A 17,402-nucleotide genomic window follows, 5' to 3' on the forward strand; every position below is an offset into this window, starting at 1 on the left:
CATCAACAACGTGCGCATCGAAAAGAACGACGCCGTCTAGGGACGTCCGAACGGATATCTGTCTTCTGTCGCGTCACGTTGGACCTGGCGCGCCGCAGGTTCTTCCTCCGCGTGAGTACCATATACCCGATCTCTCTCAATAGGTGCCAGGAGAGAAAGAGGGAGAGAGAGAGAGAGCGAGAGAGTGTGTGTGTGTGTGTGAAGGGCTCACCGATATATAGAATATACATATATATATATACTATATTATACATATACCCCTTGCGTTTCTCGTTCCGAATCAAAGTTCGTCGAGAGAAACCGAGCTCGAGAGTCCGCCTCTTCATCCTCGAGCCAAGGACGGACGTTGTCGAAGCTCGTCGAGGAGTTGACCGCTCAGAAACGGTTCAGGATCGGGACATCGGTGTCGAGATGGGAGGGAATGTGCGCGAATGTACACCGGGAGAGAGAAAGGGAGGGAGAAAAAGGAAACCGTGAGAAAGAGGAAGAACGAATGCGCGGGAGTGTGCTAGCGTATGCCTGTTACCTGGTCTCTTAGTCGAGAGGGAAGGAAGCCGAGCAACATTAACGCCAGGAAGAGCTGCGTGGCGTGATGGTCGTCGTCAATCGTTTAGGTCGATACACGTACCACCGGATATTTCGATATCTTTCGTCTTGTCTTCGAAATGAAAGCTTCGCGTCACACGATGCCGTGTATATGAGTCCCTGAGAACTAAAGGTTCAATGTTCAATGGAAACGAACGTCCATTTTCTTTTCCACGAACGCTACCGATACGCACACTGAACTACCCCCCACCGCATGAACGTCTCGCCAGCTCTCCCTTTTCAACGGTTGGTCTAAGACACGATACGCTTATTTTTCTACTTTAATCGAATTGATCCGCGACCCCCCCCCCCCCCCCCCCCCACCCCCCACCCCCTCTCTCTCGATGTAATCGCACGGTCTCGTCCTATCGCCGAACGATTGCGTTCGTTTTCGTCGCGTTTACTTCTCATCGACTCGTACACGCGCACGTGACACATTTTAGCGTACCTGTTTTTTCGTTACCTCCCGGGCATCCCTTTCTTATCGGACAGAAGAAGAGTTTCTATTTTTTGACTCGATTGTACATACCTGTTTAAGAGAAAAACGACAAAAAAAAACAAACGACGAAGTTACGGAGAACCTACCCGTGAAACCCGTTGTTCGTTCTACCCCACCCGATAACTCTCGAACGAACCAATCCGACGAGAACCCGAAAAAAACCGATCGCCAGGGTACTCGAGTAAATGGGTTTCGAGGAGATTCTTGCGCGCGAGAAAGTCAATGAGAAAGTCATAAATTCGGTAGCTCCCGGCGCTTAGAGCCCGGGAACAACTGTGCGTACCTAATCTGTAGGCCTTAGCAGATGACGATTATACGTTTGTTGAACATTCTGGATTCTCTATAGATGTTGGAACTTCTGTACAGTAATCCCGTATTTAGATATCCACCGTTCGGTGTAGGCGGCACGCCGATCCAATCCCAACGGGTCGGCGAGCGTATATTTTTCTCGTGAACACGTTCATGCATCGCGCACCACTAGACGCGTACGTACGTCTATAATATACTTCTGCTCGCTTTCGGGCGGAAGGCTCAGCGTGCGAGACGGTTTTGTCTAGGGTAGGTCGTTAGTTTAAATTGCACCCGAATTAGCTTTAGCATCGTCCCGCGCGAGTATTACGAGATATTTTTTTAAAAACGACAAACAGCCGCGCAGAGGGGAACGTTGAATCGCGCGCTAGACTCGATAGGCTAGGGGGACAAGGATGACCGAGATGAAAGAGAGTCGAACGGGACGAATGAGAACAGATTCGGCGAAGATGGGAGAGATCGTTAAGAGCGAACACCATCTTCCCGATACTGATCCACAGAACACGTGGCCTTTTCGCACAGACGTCTCGCAAACGTAATAGTCCCGCGTAGCTGCGCGGAATCAAGGCAAGCAGGAAGAAGAAGAAGAAGAAGAAGAAAAAGAAGAAGAAGAAGAAGAAGACACGGAAGAGAGCGTGCGAGTACAGTGCGTAATACGGGAGGAGAACAGACAAAAAAAAAAGAAAAAGGAAAAACGTAACAAGAAAAAGCTTCCAACGGTATATTTTCGTAGCTCAGAGCGTTTTAACCCGCCTCGATGTCCATCGTCCTCGAATTGTCGCTGTCGTTTCTCCCTGTTTAGGCGTGGTACCTAGCTTCACCAAAGACGGGGAAGCTTCTCTTTCGCGAGACCGGTCGCGCTTTATTTTTGATACCGAAAGCGGGGGACAAATGAAATGGGATTAACGTGGTCCCGAATCGTGTCACGAGGACGAGGCGAACCGTTTCGGTAGCCGAGCCTCGTCGGACTGCGAAACGTTCCCGCTCGTTTCCACCGTAATCGGACTATCGAGCGGGCTGCGGAAGGTGTTTCCGCGGCTCACGGAACCGCAGGCGGTCGAGCTAGGTATACCCTAATCGCCAAACCCCGCAACGATAATCCCCCCCTTATCCCGGTGTTCCCGATCCCGGAGGATGGAACCGTGACGACCGGGCCCACCCCGGCAGCCTCGCGCGTCGCTCGCAAGGACATCCCCGATCTCCGGACGACATCGTTTCGCTCGCCTCGACGACGTTTCACGATCTCGCGCGTCCACCTCGAGCATCCTGTGCTGCGTTGTTGCTCGCAAGGTCCGCCACTGAGCCTAAACAAACCCCGGCGATCCTCTTCGGACTCTCCCGGCCTACCGGGTAGAAGAAAGTATAGAGAGACGCGAGTCTGGAGTCACGATCGATAACGACGAGAGAGCCACCGGAAAAACGGGAGAGAGCGGAACGGAAAGGAGAACGGAAAGGAACGATTCTCGTTTCACACGTCACCTTGTTGTGTCGCTTCTCTCCGCCCCGTGCCTGTGCGTGTGTGTGAAACGATTCCAACCCCCGGCCCCCTATTTCTATCGAGAGACCTTGACAGCCTCGAGGCGGTCGGAGCTGCAAGGACGACGAGACCTAATCGGAGAACGAGAACAATGACACAATGTCCAAGCGACAATCGAAGGAATTCTGTTCCCCGTTGTCTTTCTTGCATGAACCCCATGTGTCCCGGCTCTCCCTCCGACGATCCCAGAATTTTGCTTCCGCATCGAACCTTCGAACGAACGCAAGGTGAAACGGAAGCAGACCGTGTCGAACGCAGACCCGTCCCTCCGAGTTCCCCCGATTCGGGTCAAGGGTGGTGCCGTCAGCGACAGCTGACCGAAGTCAAGCTGACGACAGGATAACGCCGATCGAAAAAGAAAATAATACGACAACAACTATATCAACCAACACCACAGAGAGAAAGAAAGAATTCTTGTGCTCGATCGTTCTCTGATCCAGCTTGAACCTTCTGGCCTCTCCCCGGTCCCATCGTTTCTTATTTTTCATCATTCCCCCTCCCCAACCCCTTACGAGTCCCCCTCGCTCGCACGTTTGATTTTGATCGACATGCTCATACGCTCCAAAAATGATTTCTTCACTGTCCAGCAGTCGTTCGTCCATTCGCATCGACCACGGAACTTTGAACGATTCGCCATCAGCCATACACCCCACACGCGTCTCATCCCGCACGCAGCAGATCATTTCGCGTACGCAGTAGAGTCGTCTCTCCCCCATTCCTCGAGACTCGCTGCTCGCACTCGCAGGCCACCCGACTCCGACACCAAACATCCCGGGCACTTCGGAACGGCATCTCTCCCCTCGCACTCTGTCAACCCCCCACCCCCGAGTAGTGTCTTACGTTGTTGCATTGCCAACGATCCGTCACGTATCCCGCCACGTATCATCCATTTGGTTCCCGTTTGGTCTCCGCCTAGCTACAACACTGGACAAGCCTAAAAATCACAGTCACCACCGCCACGAACCGTGAGAAAGGAACCGTCGCCGAACACCCTTGTCCTTCATGCATCATCGAACATAACTCACCCATGCGTTCCCCGGTTCGTCGTCGAACCTCACTCGTGGCACGCTCATTACTCGTATATTATCGTAGATCTAGCGTTCCGATCGAGGGAATCGGATCTTCGTCCATCCTCATCGATCGTTACACAAGCCATGCTCATCATCAGCCAGCCATCAGATCGAGGTATCGGGAGTCGTTAGGTTTCATCTCTCTCTCCGACATCCTCGTGGAAACATCATCGTGTTCGTTCGCTCGCTCGCCATTCTCTCGTCGCGTAGAGTTTCTCGAATGCGAACGGATCGTTTCAAGGCATGATGCATGTGCGTCCGAGAGCCGGACGACGTAGACGAGATTTGTATATCACGTTCGTTTCTAGAACCACTTCGAGACTCGTTCGCGCGGACGTGACGGCTCCGCGGCTCTATCCGGAGGAACGGTCTACGGATTGCTATCCGTCGCGACCGTGGCCCAAACGAAAAACACTGTCGCGCCCGTAGACGATGCATCGAAACCGGATTCCGGTCACTCTCACCCGCGCGATCGTTGGCTTCCTGGACCTCGTGCGACGATTCATTCTCCAAGGGCCAGGAAGCACCGCCGAGTTTCCTTGATGTCGGTCCATTGATCTCGCTAGTACAAAAATCGTTCAACCGTAAACCGCACTGTCAATATTACTATATCTATGGTAGAGCTGTAAGTACCTGAGTGTTCGAACGGTTCCGGCTTTAAAACAGCACCGATCTTGGTAGACACTCGGTCGGTGTACGTCCGAAGAAAGTATTCAATCGTGTAGATGTATGTAATAGCGAAAATCGTACTGTTTTATTATTCCGAGCTGTTTCAGAGTTTCCCTGGACCCCTGGTTCATGTATGTACGTATAAATATGATGTTATAGGTTGTATGTTATATGTAGCCTGTTAACCGAACGACACATCTTAACGCGACAATCTCTGTAATCAACCGATTCGCCAAACCTCTGCGATAATTGATTTCTTTCTCCGACAATCCGTGCAATACGTTCGATATGCCGCAGGGTGTACAGGCTGGCAAAAATAAGAGATCGTATTCTTTCGGCATTTAAATTATAAATTTTTATGGTAATGACGTACGCTGACGGTTATAATGGTTACCTCTGAACTAAAGAATTACGTTAGCGAATTGTTATCGTCGTATCGCAACTCTACGCTTTCATGCTTATCCAGTGTCCACTGCAGTGGAAATCAAAGTGCCAATCAGTAAGAAATTCATACAAATCACACACACACGAACTCGAGGTACATAATTCGGTTAACAGGTCAACCGTTTCAGACCAGAGTCAATATTCTCGACAATGCTCACAATTAGCCAGAGTACAAACGCAACAGAAATAGAATGGAAGTCAATTTAATATCCACGATAGAGAACAGCAGTTAGATTGTTACTCAAATTTCACAGGAGTTGAATACTTTCGGTGACCATCGCGAAAATACTTCGTCGTGGCAGCGGAAATTTTGCAGAGTTTCTCAGCGATATAAATCTCGTAGATTGACGTGAACATTCGCGGGAAACTGTCGCGTTTTTGAACACAGTTACCTGCCCTCTATTCGACTACTAGATCGCACCTCTCGGTCCTTGCGTCAATATCCGGTTATTCCACATTCAATTTATGAATTCCACGTTCCTGTTCGCGCGTAGTAACTAACATTGTCGTGAATCTCTTTTTTATTGAATAATTAAAACTATAAAGTCTAACGATCGCAGTGTTATCGGAGATCGTAGAAAATTTCGCGTATTGCCGGAAGGATCGAAGACAAAATTTTAACATGGACAAAGTATCGCTGAAAAGTTAGGCAAGTTCAGATTCCTGAGAATATCCGCTACCACGGAATTCATGGTCCGCGGAAACCTCGAATGGTATCTCGTGGACGATCATTCGGGGGTCGTGTGCGACAACAAGGAACCCCGGCGACCAAGTTCGACCGGCCAACCTGTCTACTCAACGCCGTTCATCGCCCGACAAATTAGGCGAAGTTCGATCGCGAGGAGTTCGTGGCCCCCCGTGTCGGCGAGTGATCGCGACGACCGTTTGTTCGTTTGGTCGGCGCGCTGGTTCGTGTTTGTTCGTGCCCTAGCACGCGGTTTTGACGAGTTTCACTGTCGTCGTCGTCGTCGTCGTTGTCGTCGGGCTACCCCACCGTCTTTACCCCTAATTCACGATCTCATCCGGCCACCGGCGCGAATTCGCTCGATCCGAGAATTCCGGGAGCCGCATGCGAGTCTTCGAGAAGTCTAGCCCTGTGTTTATGCATGCTGCATGCCACGCAGACGAGCTCCGTATTGTTATGACGCATACTCTCATCATCTAGCTGTCTGTCGTCTCGTTGATCGATTTCCCATATATAAGGTAAACAAACATCGCACGGGACATCGCAGTCATCCGCCACTCAAGCGAGCCTCGGGGCTGACCAGCCATCGAGATGCTTCGCCTAATTCAGAGAGGGGATAGTTCGTTCTGCAGAAAAAACTGTTTCCAAAAAATTTGACTCATGTTGATTTTGTTCGTAAGAGAGACACGCGATTGGATCTAGATACGAAGTCAGTCGAACATCCCCCGGATCCGCGACATCTACATAGTCATAAGGACGCCATCATTAGCACTTAAGGCTAGAGCTAAGTTAGCGATAAGTCAGCAATGGATGGCACTCCCCAATTCCGCCGAACTCGTCCGATTCGTCTTCGATGAACGTTAATAACGCGGCGAACGCGGAGACCGAATAAATTTGTACGTGACAGGAATCAAAGAGGTCGGGGCTAAATCAAAGAATGGGAAAGCTGATCACGTTCCATCGTGGCAAATGAAAGTCCCTCACCCCCGTTATCATTATAACGATAACAATATTAACATATATCGATAACAGTGTTCGTTGTTTCGATGCGATTCGGAGAAATCATTTCACCCTTTCGGCTAATTAGGCTCGGCGAATTCGAGATGCTTTCCTGTAAATTGCTCGATAGACGATTTGCAGCGCCGAGGAGACTCGAAGTTCTGAGATTGAAGTTAACATTCGATGTTCTGCCGAACTGAAACATCTGTTAGCGATGTTTCGTACGTAATCGCCTAAATACATACGATTAGTGATAAAGGAAATCAATCTGACGCAGCTATCGCTGTAATGAATGTGTACAGTGCGCGAGCTTATGCTAATAGAGTCGCGACAGTAAATTACAAAGCTCGTTAACATATTAAGTATTCCGTTAACCTCGAACCGTACGCATGAAGTCAGCTTGATTTTAGACCGTGCATATGAGATCTAACAATTTTATACGATTGTACGAACAATGGCTCAAAGTCGCGTTTACGTTGAACGAGTGATCGAGAATAGCTGCCACTGCAACAGATGTTAATTTCTTGTTGAAACAATGCCTTCAATTTTTCTCGGACCGTTGCGCTGTGCACAGCTGTAGACTTTTTCGGATCATTTTCGTAGACTGTCCCTTTAACGGCACCGTTCAGCGAGCGTGTAAAATATGCCGATCTCATCCTTTCTGCAGCGAAAGGGTCTATGATTCAGTTGATTGGAACGCAGGGAGGCGGAGTTGGGTGGCCTTCGTGGTGAGCGAAGCATTATTAAATGTGGTGCCCCAATATTCTAGCTTTCTGAGGAGGTAAGGATATTCTTCACCCGACAAAGAAGCACTTCCAAGCCACCACCTATCCTTCGTTTCCATCTACGTGATTACCGTATTATGTAACGGAGTGTTTCGATGTTCCGTAGTAACACTTTTTCTAACACACACACTCTCTCTCTCTCTCTCTCTCTCTCTCTCTCGCTCTCTCTCTGTCTCTCTCTTTTCCTCTCTGTCTCCTTTTCTTTCTTTGTTTTTCTCTCCTTCGCTCTCGATCTTTTTCTACCTATCTACATATCTCTCTCTCTCTTTCTCCCTCTCTCTCTTTCTCTATCTATTGCTCTATCTTTGTCCCGGAGTGGCTAGTGAATTCCCGCGGGACTTGAAACAACGAAGGTACGAAAAGGGTCGTTCGAAAAAAATTCCCAATCCGTCGCAGTAAACCGAATTCTCCTTTTTTCTCCCAGGCAGAACGAAATTACAGCTTTCCGATTTTTTTTTTTAATCGAAACTTCAGCCCCAGGAAAGTTCGTTCACGGGCTCGCGGTTTATTTCAATATTCAATGGCGAACTCGTCGAACTTTTATAAAACTTCGTCGCAGTTAGTTACTCTAATTATTCTTCGTTAAATCTTCTCCCGGCTGTCCGCGTTGCGCTTTCATTATAGCGGACTCTCTCTCTCCCTCTCTCTCTGCAAGTAATCTCGTCGGTTGCTTTCATTTAATAAGCTCCCGATTTATTCGGTGCAACCGGAATCACGATATATGGGTTCGAACTGGGTCAGGAAGTCAGCAGCCACCCCATTGCTGCCTCTGCCTTTTTCTTTCCCCCTTTCTCTCTCTCTCTTTTCTCTTTCTCTCTCTCTCTCTCTCTCTCTCTCTCTTTTCTTCTTCTCTCTATCTCTCACACTCTGTCTGTCTCTCTGCCCCTTTCTCTGGTGTGAGTCGTTGATCTGACTGTTCGCAATCATTCACGTACCACGCGCAAAAGCGATCATTGCGCCTGGTCGGCCGCTCTACGTCGACGTGGCCTACGAGAATGGCGGTCGTCCTCTGTTCGACACTTTTCCGCGTGCGTGCGTGCGTGTATGCAACCTAACGATGATCGTAGATAGTCACGTAGCACTTGATACTACCGTTGAACTATATTCTTCTTCCGTCTTCTTCTATCCGGACCATTTTTTTTTGTCGACTATTTTTTTTTCTCTTCATCTCTCTCGTCTCTCTTCGATCACCGATTGTGGTTCTTCGTGGCCGTCGAATGAGAAACACCGAGGAACTCGAGACGATGAACACCGGTCGCGAGGATCGCTCGGCTCTCCGTAGAACTGTTTCTTACTTGGCACGACATAGAACGCTGGAGAGGCGCGCGGAATCGACGATCGATCGGCGCGCCCGCCCGCGATCGGCACCGATCGATCAAACGGTTCCCGATCCTGCTTTTATTGGGCAAATCTGCGTGAGATACGCGCGTGCACGACCTCTTGACCGCGGCTCTGCGAAAACACCCCTGGTCGAAGTGATTCTCGTTCCCGGCATCTCCCTTACGGCGGAACTAGAGGCAAACCTTGTGCAGAGATTTTGGAACAGTTACGCGGTAGACTGACTCTATACAATTTCATGGTGTTTTAGTACTCTGTCTACTAGAGATAAGAGAAAAAAAAAGAGAGGCACAGAAATGAAACTGAAATATTATAAAATATCGTGTACAGATCAGTTTGAAAACAATTAAAACAAGAAAGTAACATTTTTATTCGTTATTTTGCTACGATTATTTGCTACAATTTGTTCCATTTGCAAGGAAAATTATTTTTAAAGAGCAAACAGCTAGGCTGAATAAACTTGAAGAATGGTTCAAAATTCATGTTAACGTAAATCCTAATTCGTTCTGTAGAATTTTCTTACTTAAACTAGTCGCTTTTTTCATAGTTCCGACACAAAATATCAGTCTTGCGAAAAGCTGTTTCAAGAACTAATACCGAAACTATAGCCGTGTTGGATAACTTCGCGAAGACTTCGGTGATTCGGGTGACGCAAATCTTGCTGGACGGGCCGGGAATCCCCTACTTTTATCGAGACTAATACCTCATCGTGGATTCCTCAACTCGGTGATCCCTTCCATTATGGAGTACATGCTTCGCAATCTCCCGAACGACAGCTTCGTCTCCTCGAGCTTGATCGCGTACCCTTTGTTCCCGTATTCGATGTTACGGAAGGGGATGCGCAGGACTTTCACTTCGACCATCGGTGGAAAAGAGCCGCGACATCTCTTTCACGCTGCGTACTCTGCTAGTCGATTAGATAGTGAAACGTTTAGCTGTGTAACTATGCTTATTATACGAATCCCGCCGCGGGCTCTCGATCTGCTGCGAGACCTCGCGACGGGATCCTCACGCGGCCTGCCGACACCAGAGTAGATCAGACGAGCGTAGTAGGTACGTACACGATAATCAAAGAGAGAGACACAATATACATAATACGTCCTAATCTATCCGCAGCTCCCACGAATCCCTGGATCTCGCCTAACTCCATTCCATGTACACTCGTTCGAACACGTAATCAATGTATCTCTCGTACACGCAGGAAACACTTGTTTGTAATTTTGTATCGTTGGTCTCGATATCGCTGCATGCTCAGTATATACCAGTCCTGGCCGAGTACGACGACAATTAGCCCCGAAGAAGAAACAAGTCTGTCGAACGGTGATCTGCCTGGTGGTTTGAACCAGTAACAAGCGTTCGCTGGTCTTGAACAGGCCAGAGGACGATCGGAAACCAGTCGTCCAGAAGTTCGTAGAAACGTAGCGTTGCCGATTAGTTATCCTGTTAACCTGGGAAGACTCGGGAATTCACTTCGGTTTCCACGTTTAGTGCGGAGATCGCTTCGCGGATGCCTACTTTTCTCCGGTTTAACTGACTCTGTTTCGGACGACGGGAACTCTTTGAAAACCGAATCGATCGGCGCCAGTATTAATTGATACAAATACTGATTATGGGAAGTGTTTAATGATTTTCTCCTTCCACCAGCACTCTCGTCTTCCGAATAAGGTAAGAGCCACTGGCAGAAGGGATTCGAACTTTCGAATTGGATGAAACTTGTCGATAAACTTTTATCGCTGCAGATAAAACCCGCGAAACATAGTAATCTCGAGTGCGTCTATTTTCCAATAGTTATCTCGAGGATAACGGTCCTTGGGTACAGTTATTTCAGGTGAAAAAAAAGCGACGTTTTCTTAGTTTTTTAACAGTGTTGTCGATAGGCAAAGTTTTACGAAAGCTTGTATAGATTCATCTAAGTTTATAACACCGTAGGAGCAAGGGTAATGACCTAAGTATCGACGAGGGTGGCTTGCTAAGTGGGCACCACTGCATGCAATTGCTTTCAATATCTGATAAGAAAGTATGCTAGGAAAATATCGTTGTACGGTTATTTCTGTCTGCAATGATTACTGGTGTCAGTGAAACTTGGTTCCGGTAGATTCTCGTCGGTCAAAACGATGTCCGTGAACCCTGTCCAGATACCGCGCTAAAAATTATGATACTGTTGCATTTAACAGAATCTTTCAGATCTTTAACAAATCTTAACCCCTTGCACTACGTTTTTTTTCAGACTGACGCGTTGCAAAATTTTTTAATTTACCATTACTGAAATTCTAAAGAATTCACTAGGAGGAATTCACTATATATACTCAACAAATTTGTTGCATTGTACACATGAATATTTCAAGTTGATTATAAACAACATAAAATTTCTACTCTTAGTGCATTTACTTTCACTTTTAAACTTTAATAATAAAAGGATCAAACATAATTTCGATTTAGAAAGAACGAGTAACAACATTTAAGTAGATCACGTATAAAAAGTTCATTGGAAGTTAGACTCGTTATTGTGCAAGGGGTTAACAGCACAGTAATTTTCATCCAAAAAAAAAACAACACATCAAGTTTAATTCTGATCATTCGCTTTGTTCCGCTTAAGAACAAGCCTTTCGCAAGGATAAAAATAATTGCGAATGCATCGAGAGCAAGTAGCGTCCCTAAACGTGATCACCGAACTATAACGGGAAATTAGGCCGGTATCCTCGAAGAAACGAGTCACGATTGGTCGGCAAATCGCCCGGTTAACAGGTTAACCGTTGATCCACGTCGATCGTGGAGGTCCCGATCGAGTCCGAAAGCGAATTCGATGCACGATCGCCGGCCACGGAAGGCTCGGAGGAAAGTTTCTCGAGCCGTGGGCCAACCCCGGAGCAGCCGTACCCCGGGCTGGGTACGGAAATTTCGCCGAGCGATTAGCAAGTCGAACCAGTCGGCGGATCGGAACGAAAATGGCCGACCCGTTTTCACGACCGATTACGCTCGCTGGCCGGAATCGAAGCTGGAAACCGGCCGCGCCCGCCGATCGTCGTCGTACTCGGCCGCGACAGAGGGACGACAGGCCTTGGCCGCCTTCGTCGCTCGTTGTTTCGTCGTCGTCGGGGTTTATCCGTGCGCGCGGACTGATCCTCTCCTGGACGACGAATCTTTTCGCAGCTGGACGAGCTACGGACCGAAGTGCAGCGCAGGGACCAGGAGATACTCGCGATGGCCGCCAAGATGAAAACCCTCGAGGAACAGCACCAGGACTACCAACGGCACATCACCGTGCTCAAGGAGTCGCTCTGCGCCAAAGAGGAACACTACAATATGCTTCAGGCTGATGTAAGTCCAACCTAAAACAGTTCAAATGCTGTTCCTAAGATCTACGGAACACGGTGGTCCATTTATAGTAGCTCGCAAAAGTGTTCTTTTAACACTTTCGTCGCCGCGTCACCCATATCTGAGTGACACTAATTTCTGACCAATATTGAACATTTATTTTTATTGCAATATATTCGAGCAAAATGAATTCGACTATGATTTTTCGAATGCGAAAGAGTTCTAATGTCATCCCCTATGATAAATGTGAACTTTTTAGTTTTATTCTAATTAATTAAATTGCTTTAATTTAATTGCTTATATGACGATTTTAGTGTCCAATTGTCGGCGACGAACGTGTTAAAGTAGAATAATTTCCTCGCAGATGAATTTGAACTTTTGAATAATGCCGGAGAGTCTAATTTATTAAAGAACGCATTCAAATTTTCTTCTTTAAATTGCACGTAGAGTTACGAACAAAATAAAAACTTTAATATTCCTTTTCTTATTTCCGCGAGTATTCGATTCAATTAATATAAAATGACCGGGGCATATTTTCGTGCAAGTTAAACTTATTTACGTACTTTTGAAAATTTTGTCCGCGTATTTACGTACTTCCATACGAAAACCGAATGTGGTAGGTAGGCGAACACAATCACGACGATATAAAACACAGCACGCAATTTCAAGTGTCAACTGAAAGAGATACGGGTAAATTCTCTCAAATTGTTTCCCATCTAGTAAACAAAAATAGACTATTTGGAAAGCGGAAATGCGGCAGCATTGCCGTGGCTCGTTTTTATTTACGAACTGAGAGACAATTTGAGAGAATTTACTATATTCGAGTGACTTTATAGATGAACCACCCCGCTATGTTAACCCTAGAAAGATAACCATATGACAACGTACGTAAAAGATAACCATACGCTTCAGAGGCGCATGCTTTTCTAAGGCGTCAATTTTATACTAACAATGGATATTTATTTAAGTTAATCTAGTCATTTTAAAGGTTTGGCATTATTGTAAAAATAAAATGCATTTATATTATATTTTTTTATATTTTAAGTAATTTTAAACTTAAATCACTAGACCTCTATGAAAAATTAACAAAAATCAACAGTCTTCGGTTTATTTCGCAGGCGCCTCTGCGACGTAGGTTATCTTTCTAGGGTTAAGCAGACCTTTGTTTGCCGGTGCTTCTATCAAATAAATCGACTATTCCGCAAATCTACCTTCCACGATCTGACCGAATAATCCATAAAATATCCTTTGCCTGGAATGTCCCAAGTATGAGTAAACCGTCGAGGTCGGCTGCATAAGCAGAAGGTGTCACCAGGTGAAAAGAATCGTCCCATCCAATTTCCAAAGTAGCTGCCGGCAGCCCAGCTCCTTTCCATCGCAATTTACAATTCATAGAAAGAAGAAAGTGTAGAAGAGTTGGAACCGGTTGGAAGTTGGTTCGTTGTCGAAGGAATCGAGTCCTGGGGGATTCTCGATCGTATCGTGGCAAATCGAACGCAGGGGAGGTGGACACAGGGGTATCGGAAGGCCGGGCAGCAGGAAACTGGGTCATTCTCTCTCTCTCTCTCTCTTTCTCTCCTCTCCTCTGCTCTCCCGTCTTCTCCTGGACTGTCCGTAGTCGCGTGCATGCGTGCACGGTGTACAATGCGGATCGGACTGATCAAAGTCATTCGCAGCGCATAATGTTCGCGTGTGTGCATCTCAGGTGGAGGAAATGCGGCAGAGACTCGAGGAGAAGAATCGGATGATAGAGAAGAAGACGCAGGCGGCCTTGCAGGCGCAACAGGAACGAAACCGCATGAATACCGAGCTCACCGAGCTCAAGGATCACATGGATATCAAGGATAGGAAGATCAGTGTACTCCAGCGCAAGGTGAGTGCACCACAAACATTCTTTCTCGCTTTTTGGACTATTAGCTTGCATCAGTCCGAAGGCCGCAAGTTGATTCTAAACCCGAAAGGGTTTATGTGTCGACTTGTCCCGTCTTCCGCTCCCTTCAACCTTCCGATCGAATGGTCTGTGTTCGATGGTGATGGCTTTACCTTGGCACTTGTGTTCCTAAACCAAGTGAAAGACCGAATTGTTGCAGTTGCAATTCCAAGTAAACGAAAGTTCAATGGGAGGTGTCATTGTCCTCCGCTTGATCAGCCGGAATCGAATCATCCTGTTTCTCACAGACCTTCGACATTTGTCGTATCCAACGTAGAATACCCTGTTTATTATACCGCTTGTATCACGCAAAACAATGCAGGTCTTTGTACGAACCTTTTAAGCTTCGCGAATATTTGTCATCGTTTAAAAGAAAGCGTTTCCATTAACCATCGCGCTTCGCACTTTCTCCGTGTTATTTGTCAAACTGATTTTTAATATCGTACCGATAAATAGCAGCGAAACTGGAGTCGAAGAAACGTTTCCGATTGAATGTGTTATTTGAAGAGAAATAACACAGGTCAGTCTATTTCCTTGAGAAATCATTAGCCTGTTGATTTGCATCGATAAACGTCTTTAGCAAACCGATCAATTCCAAGTAAAGAGTTGCAATCATCTTCTAGAAGCACACCCACAAGCGTGTTTAAGCGATTAGTCAATTGATCCTGCTTACCGTGTGACAGTCGCAGTTCGATTGCTTCCGATTAGCAAAGGGAGGCGTGAAATTAACGAAAGGAGATAATTTAAGATATCATCTAGACCAGGCCGGTGAATACTCGCTGCGAAAGAAGCGTAATCGTCACCGGTCCTCTCCTCGGTGTTCATTAATGCGATAAGGAGCCAAAAGTGGTTTGTCGCCGGCAATTATTTCAGTCGGTGCCCCTCGGATCAAAGGGAAAGCGCGCGCTCAGCGTCGAATATTCGCACAATACGACTGCGGCAATGTGCGTGTATGCGAGTAATTCCCGTATACCGGTGTATGTGTGTGCGTGTGTGTATGTGTCACGCGCCTGTTGTCCTGCGACACAATTTTTTTTGTAATCTGTTTCGTTAAGCACACCTCGTAGTCGATGTAAATAGCCGCACATTATCCCTTAGTTTAGCTCGCCTGCCTTCAGTTGACCAGTTTCTTATGTATCATTTATCAATAAAGCCGCGTTGAACATTACTTTGCGTTACTTTTTCTTTGCTCGTTCTTGTTTTCCGTAACGATAAGCGCAGCGCGCGTTTTTGTTTCGCATTGCCGCTCGATGATCGATGACTATCCCAGCCTTTCTGGATCCCCCTGGAACCGTCATCAATTATTAACGGCGTGCCGGACCGTACGAACATCGTTCCGCGGTTATGATTTCGTGCGTCTGCAACGGAGAACGGTTTTCCCGGATTTTTCTTCTTTTCCGCAGTCGTGATCATTGGTTATTTAGTTTGCTGCTACCGTTTAGTTAGTGTAAATGTTGCGAATGACGTCCGGCCATGATTGCCGACAGGTAAGTGTATATTTACGTTCATTAAACTAACAAGCTGTCGAATCCGTATATTTGTTGAAGTGCGAAGTTGTTACGTACAAAATGCCCGGTTTTTAATGGTGACTATTAGAATTATAAATTAATTATGGGAATAATTAATTATTAAACACTATTAGATCTATAATTGGAACTTTAATTAGAACTTTCATTATTTAAAGAAAGGTATAAATTATGTCCTTTCTATTTGAGATATTTCAGGTAACTAACTCGAATCAATTCAACAAAAACAATAACGATCAGAAGAGATTCAATAAACCATCGCATGCCTTCACATCTTAAACATATTCGGTGGTAAATAAATAAACCATCCATTTGATTGATTTTTGCATTCAACTTATTTGTTGAAATTGAACAGTGACAGATACTTTGCAATACCAGGCAAAACGGTGATCATATTATTTCCTACGCAACAACTATACGTAATCAACAACAGTTTCTAAATACAATTTCCTTTTCCCTTAAGGAAGGTTTCGTCACCTATTTCTTCCCTATCCAACTGGAAGCATTCGAATGATTAAATAAAAATCATAATAACATAAAATCTTTAATAACCGTCTGAATACAAACTTTCTTAACAATACCGTACCATTCGAAGAAAGCTTCCTTCTGATCATTCTTCTGAATACTTTGACATTCCGTCGAGGTTGTGTCAGGAGCGATGGTCATGCGACGGAGCGTTCACGGGGAAATGATTGTGACTTCAGATCGAGAATCTGGAAGATCTGCTAAAGGAGAAGGACAACCAGGTCGACATGGCGAGGGCGAGACTGACGGCGATGCAGGCGCACAACTGCAGCAGCGAAGGTGCGCTCAGCAGCCTGGAGGAAGCAATAGGAGATAAGGAGAAGCAAATGGCGCAATTACGCGAGCAGAGAGACCGGGCTGAGCAAGAGAAGCAGGAAGAAAGGGAGTTACACGAGAGGGAGATCGCCGAGTACAAAATGAAAATTCACGCCCTCGAGTCTGAGGTGAGTCCCCCCCTCCCGCTGATCGCTCGAGAGTCTTCCGTTTAACCTCTTCAAGGACGGCATTGTTAGCTCGATGGCCAGGCGTTTCGCCTGCGAAAACGTACTTGTCCAATCAAACGGAGTTTTCTAGAATTTATTTAGATAGGCACCCTGCCAAGCCCTTTGCAGTCAAACGATCTTACCATTTTCATTATTCTTCTACTGTCAATTGTTTCGAAAATGTTGAAGGGCGCGATTCTCAATCGCGAGAACCGTTCTTGTCCCTTCAACTCTTTTGCGCGAAAGATTCTATAATAATAATTCACTGAGTTTTATTTAACGAATACATAGTTTCTCATTATTAATTAAACATACTAATAGCTTGCTATACTTTGACGAATCTGGCTGGCGATAAAGATTTATAAAAGTAGTCTGTTAAGTATGAATGGTGTTCCATCATTTTAAATTGTATTCCACTATTTTGTCATCAATATTTAATCATTCGAGTAACTGTAGGTTCATAAGGCGTATGAACTTTTGTCGATTGAAAACAATTTTAATCATCGTAAATGCATTGAAAATGGTACGGCAAAAAGATTAAACGTATAAAGATAATAAATCTTGCGTCACAAATTGGAAGAAAAAACAACAATTGTACAAGATTTAAAAACATTTACATTGCTTTCAGAAATACCAAAAATATATCTTTTAATTTTATGACGTTAGCTCCCAACATTTAACCTACTAGAACCTAAATAGGTATT

General features: G+C 45.9%; 1 protein-coding gene across 11 annotated transcripts in view; it reads left to right on the plus strand.

Moving 5' to 3' along the window:
* Window positions 1–17,402, plus strand: part of Brp (ELKS/RAB6-interacting/CAST family member bruchpilot) — a 118,891-nt gene that overhangs the window by 77,645 nt on the left and 23,844 nt on the right. For 9 of the 11 annotated variants that reach the window (XM_078189821.1, XM_078189837.1, XM_078189854.1 and 6 more), the window contains 3 exons: window positions 12,071–12,238; window positions 13,941–14,108; window positions 16,396–16,659. In XM_078189821.1, the coding sequence (XP_078045947.1) occupies window positions 12,071–12,238; window positions 13,941–14,108; window positions 16,396–16,659 (600 nt within the window). Of the gene's footprint in view, window positions 1–7,566; window positions 7,579–12,070; window positions 12,239–13,940; window positions 14,109–16,395; window positions 16,660–17,402 lie in introns of all 11 variants that reach the window. The other 2 variants (XM_078189846.1, XM_078189862.1) reach the window with 1 other exon arrangement.

The sequence above is a fragment of the Augochlora pura genome, chromosome 2 (genome assembly GCF_028453695.1).
Source record: "Augochlora pura isolate Apur16 chromosome 2, APUR_v2.2.1, whole genome shotgun sequence".
NCBI lineage: Eukaryota > Metazoa > Arthropoda > Insecta > Hymenoptera > Halictidae > Augochlora > Augochlora pura.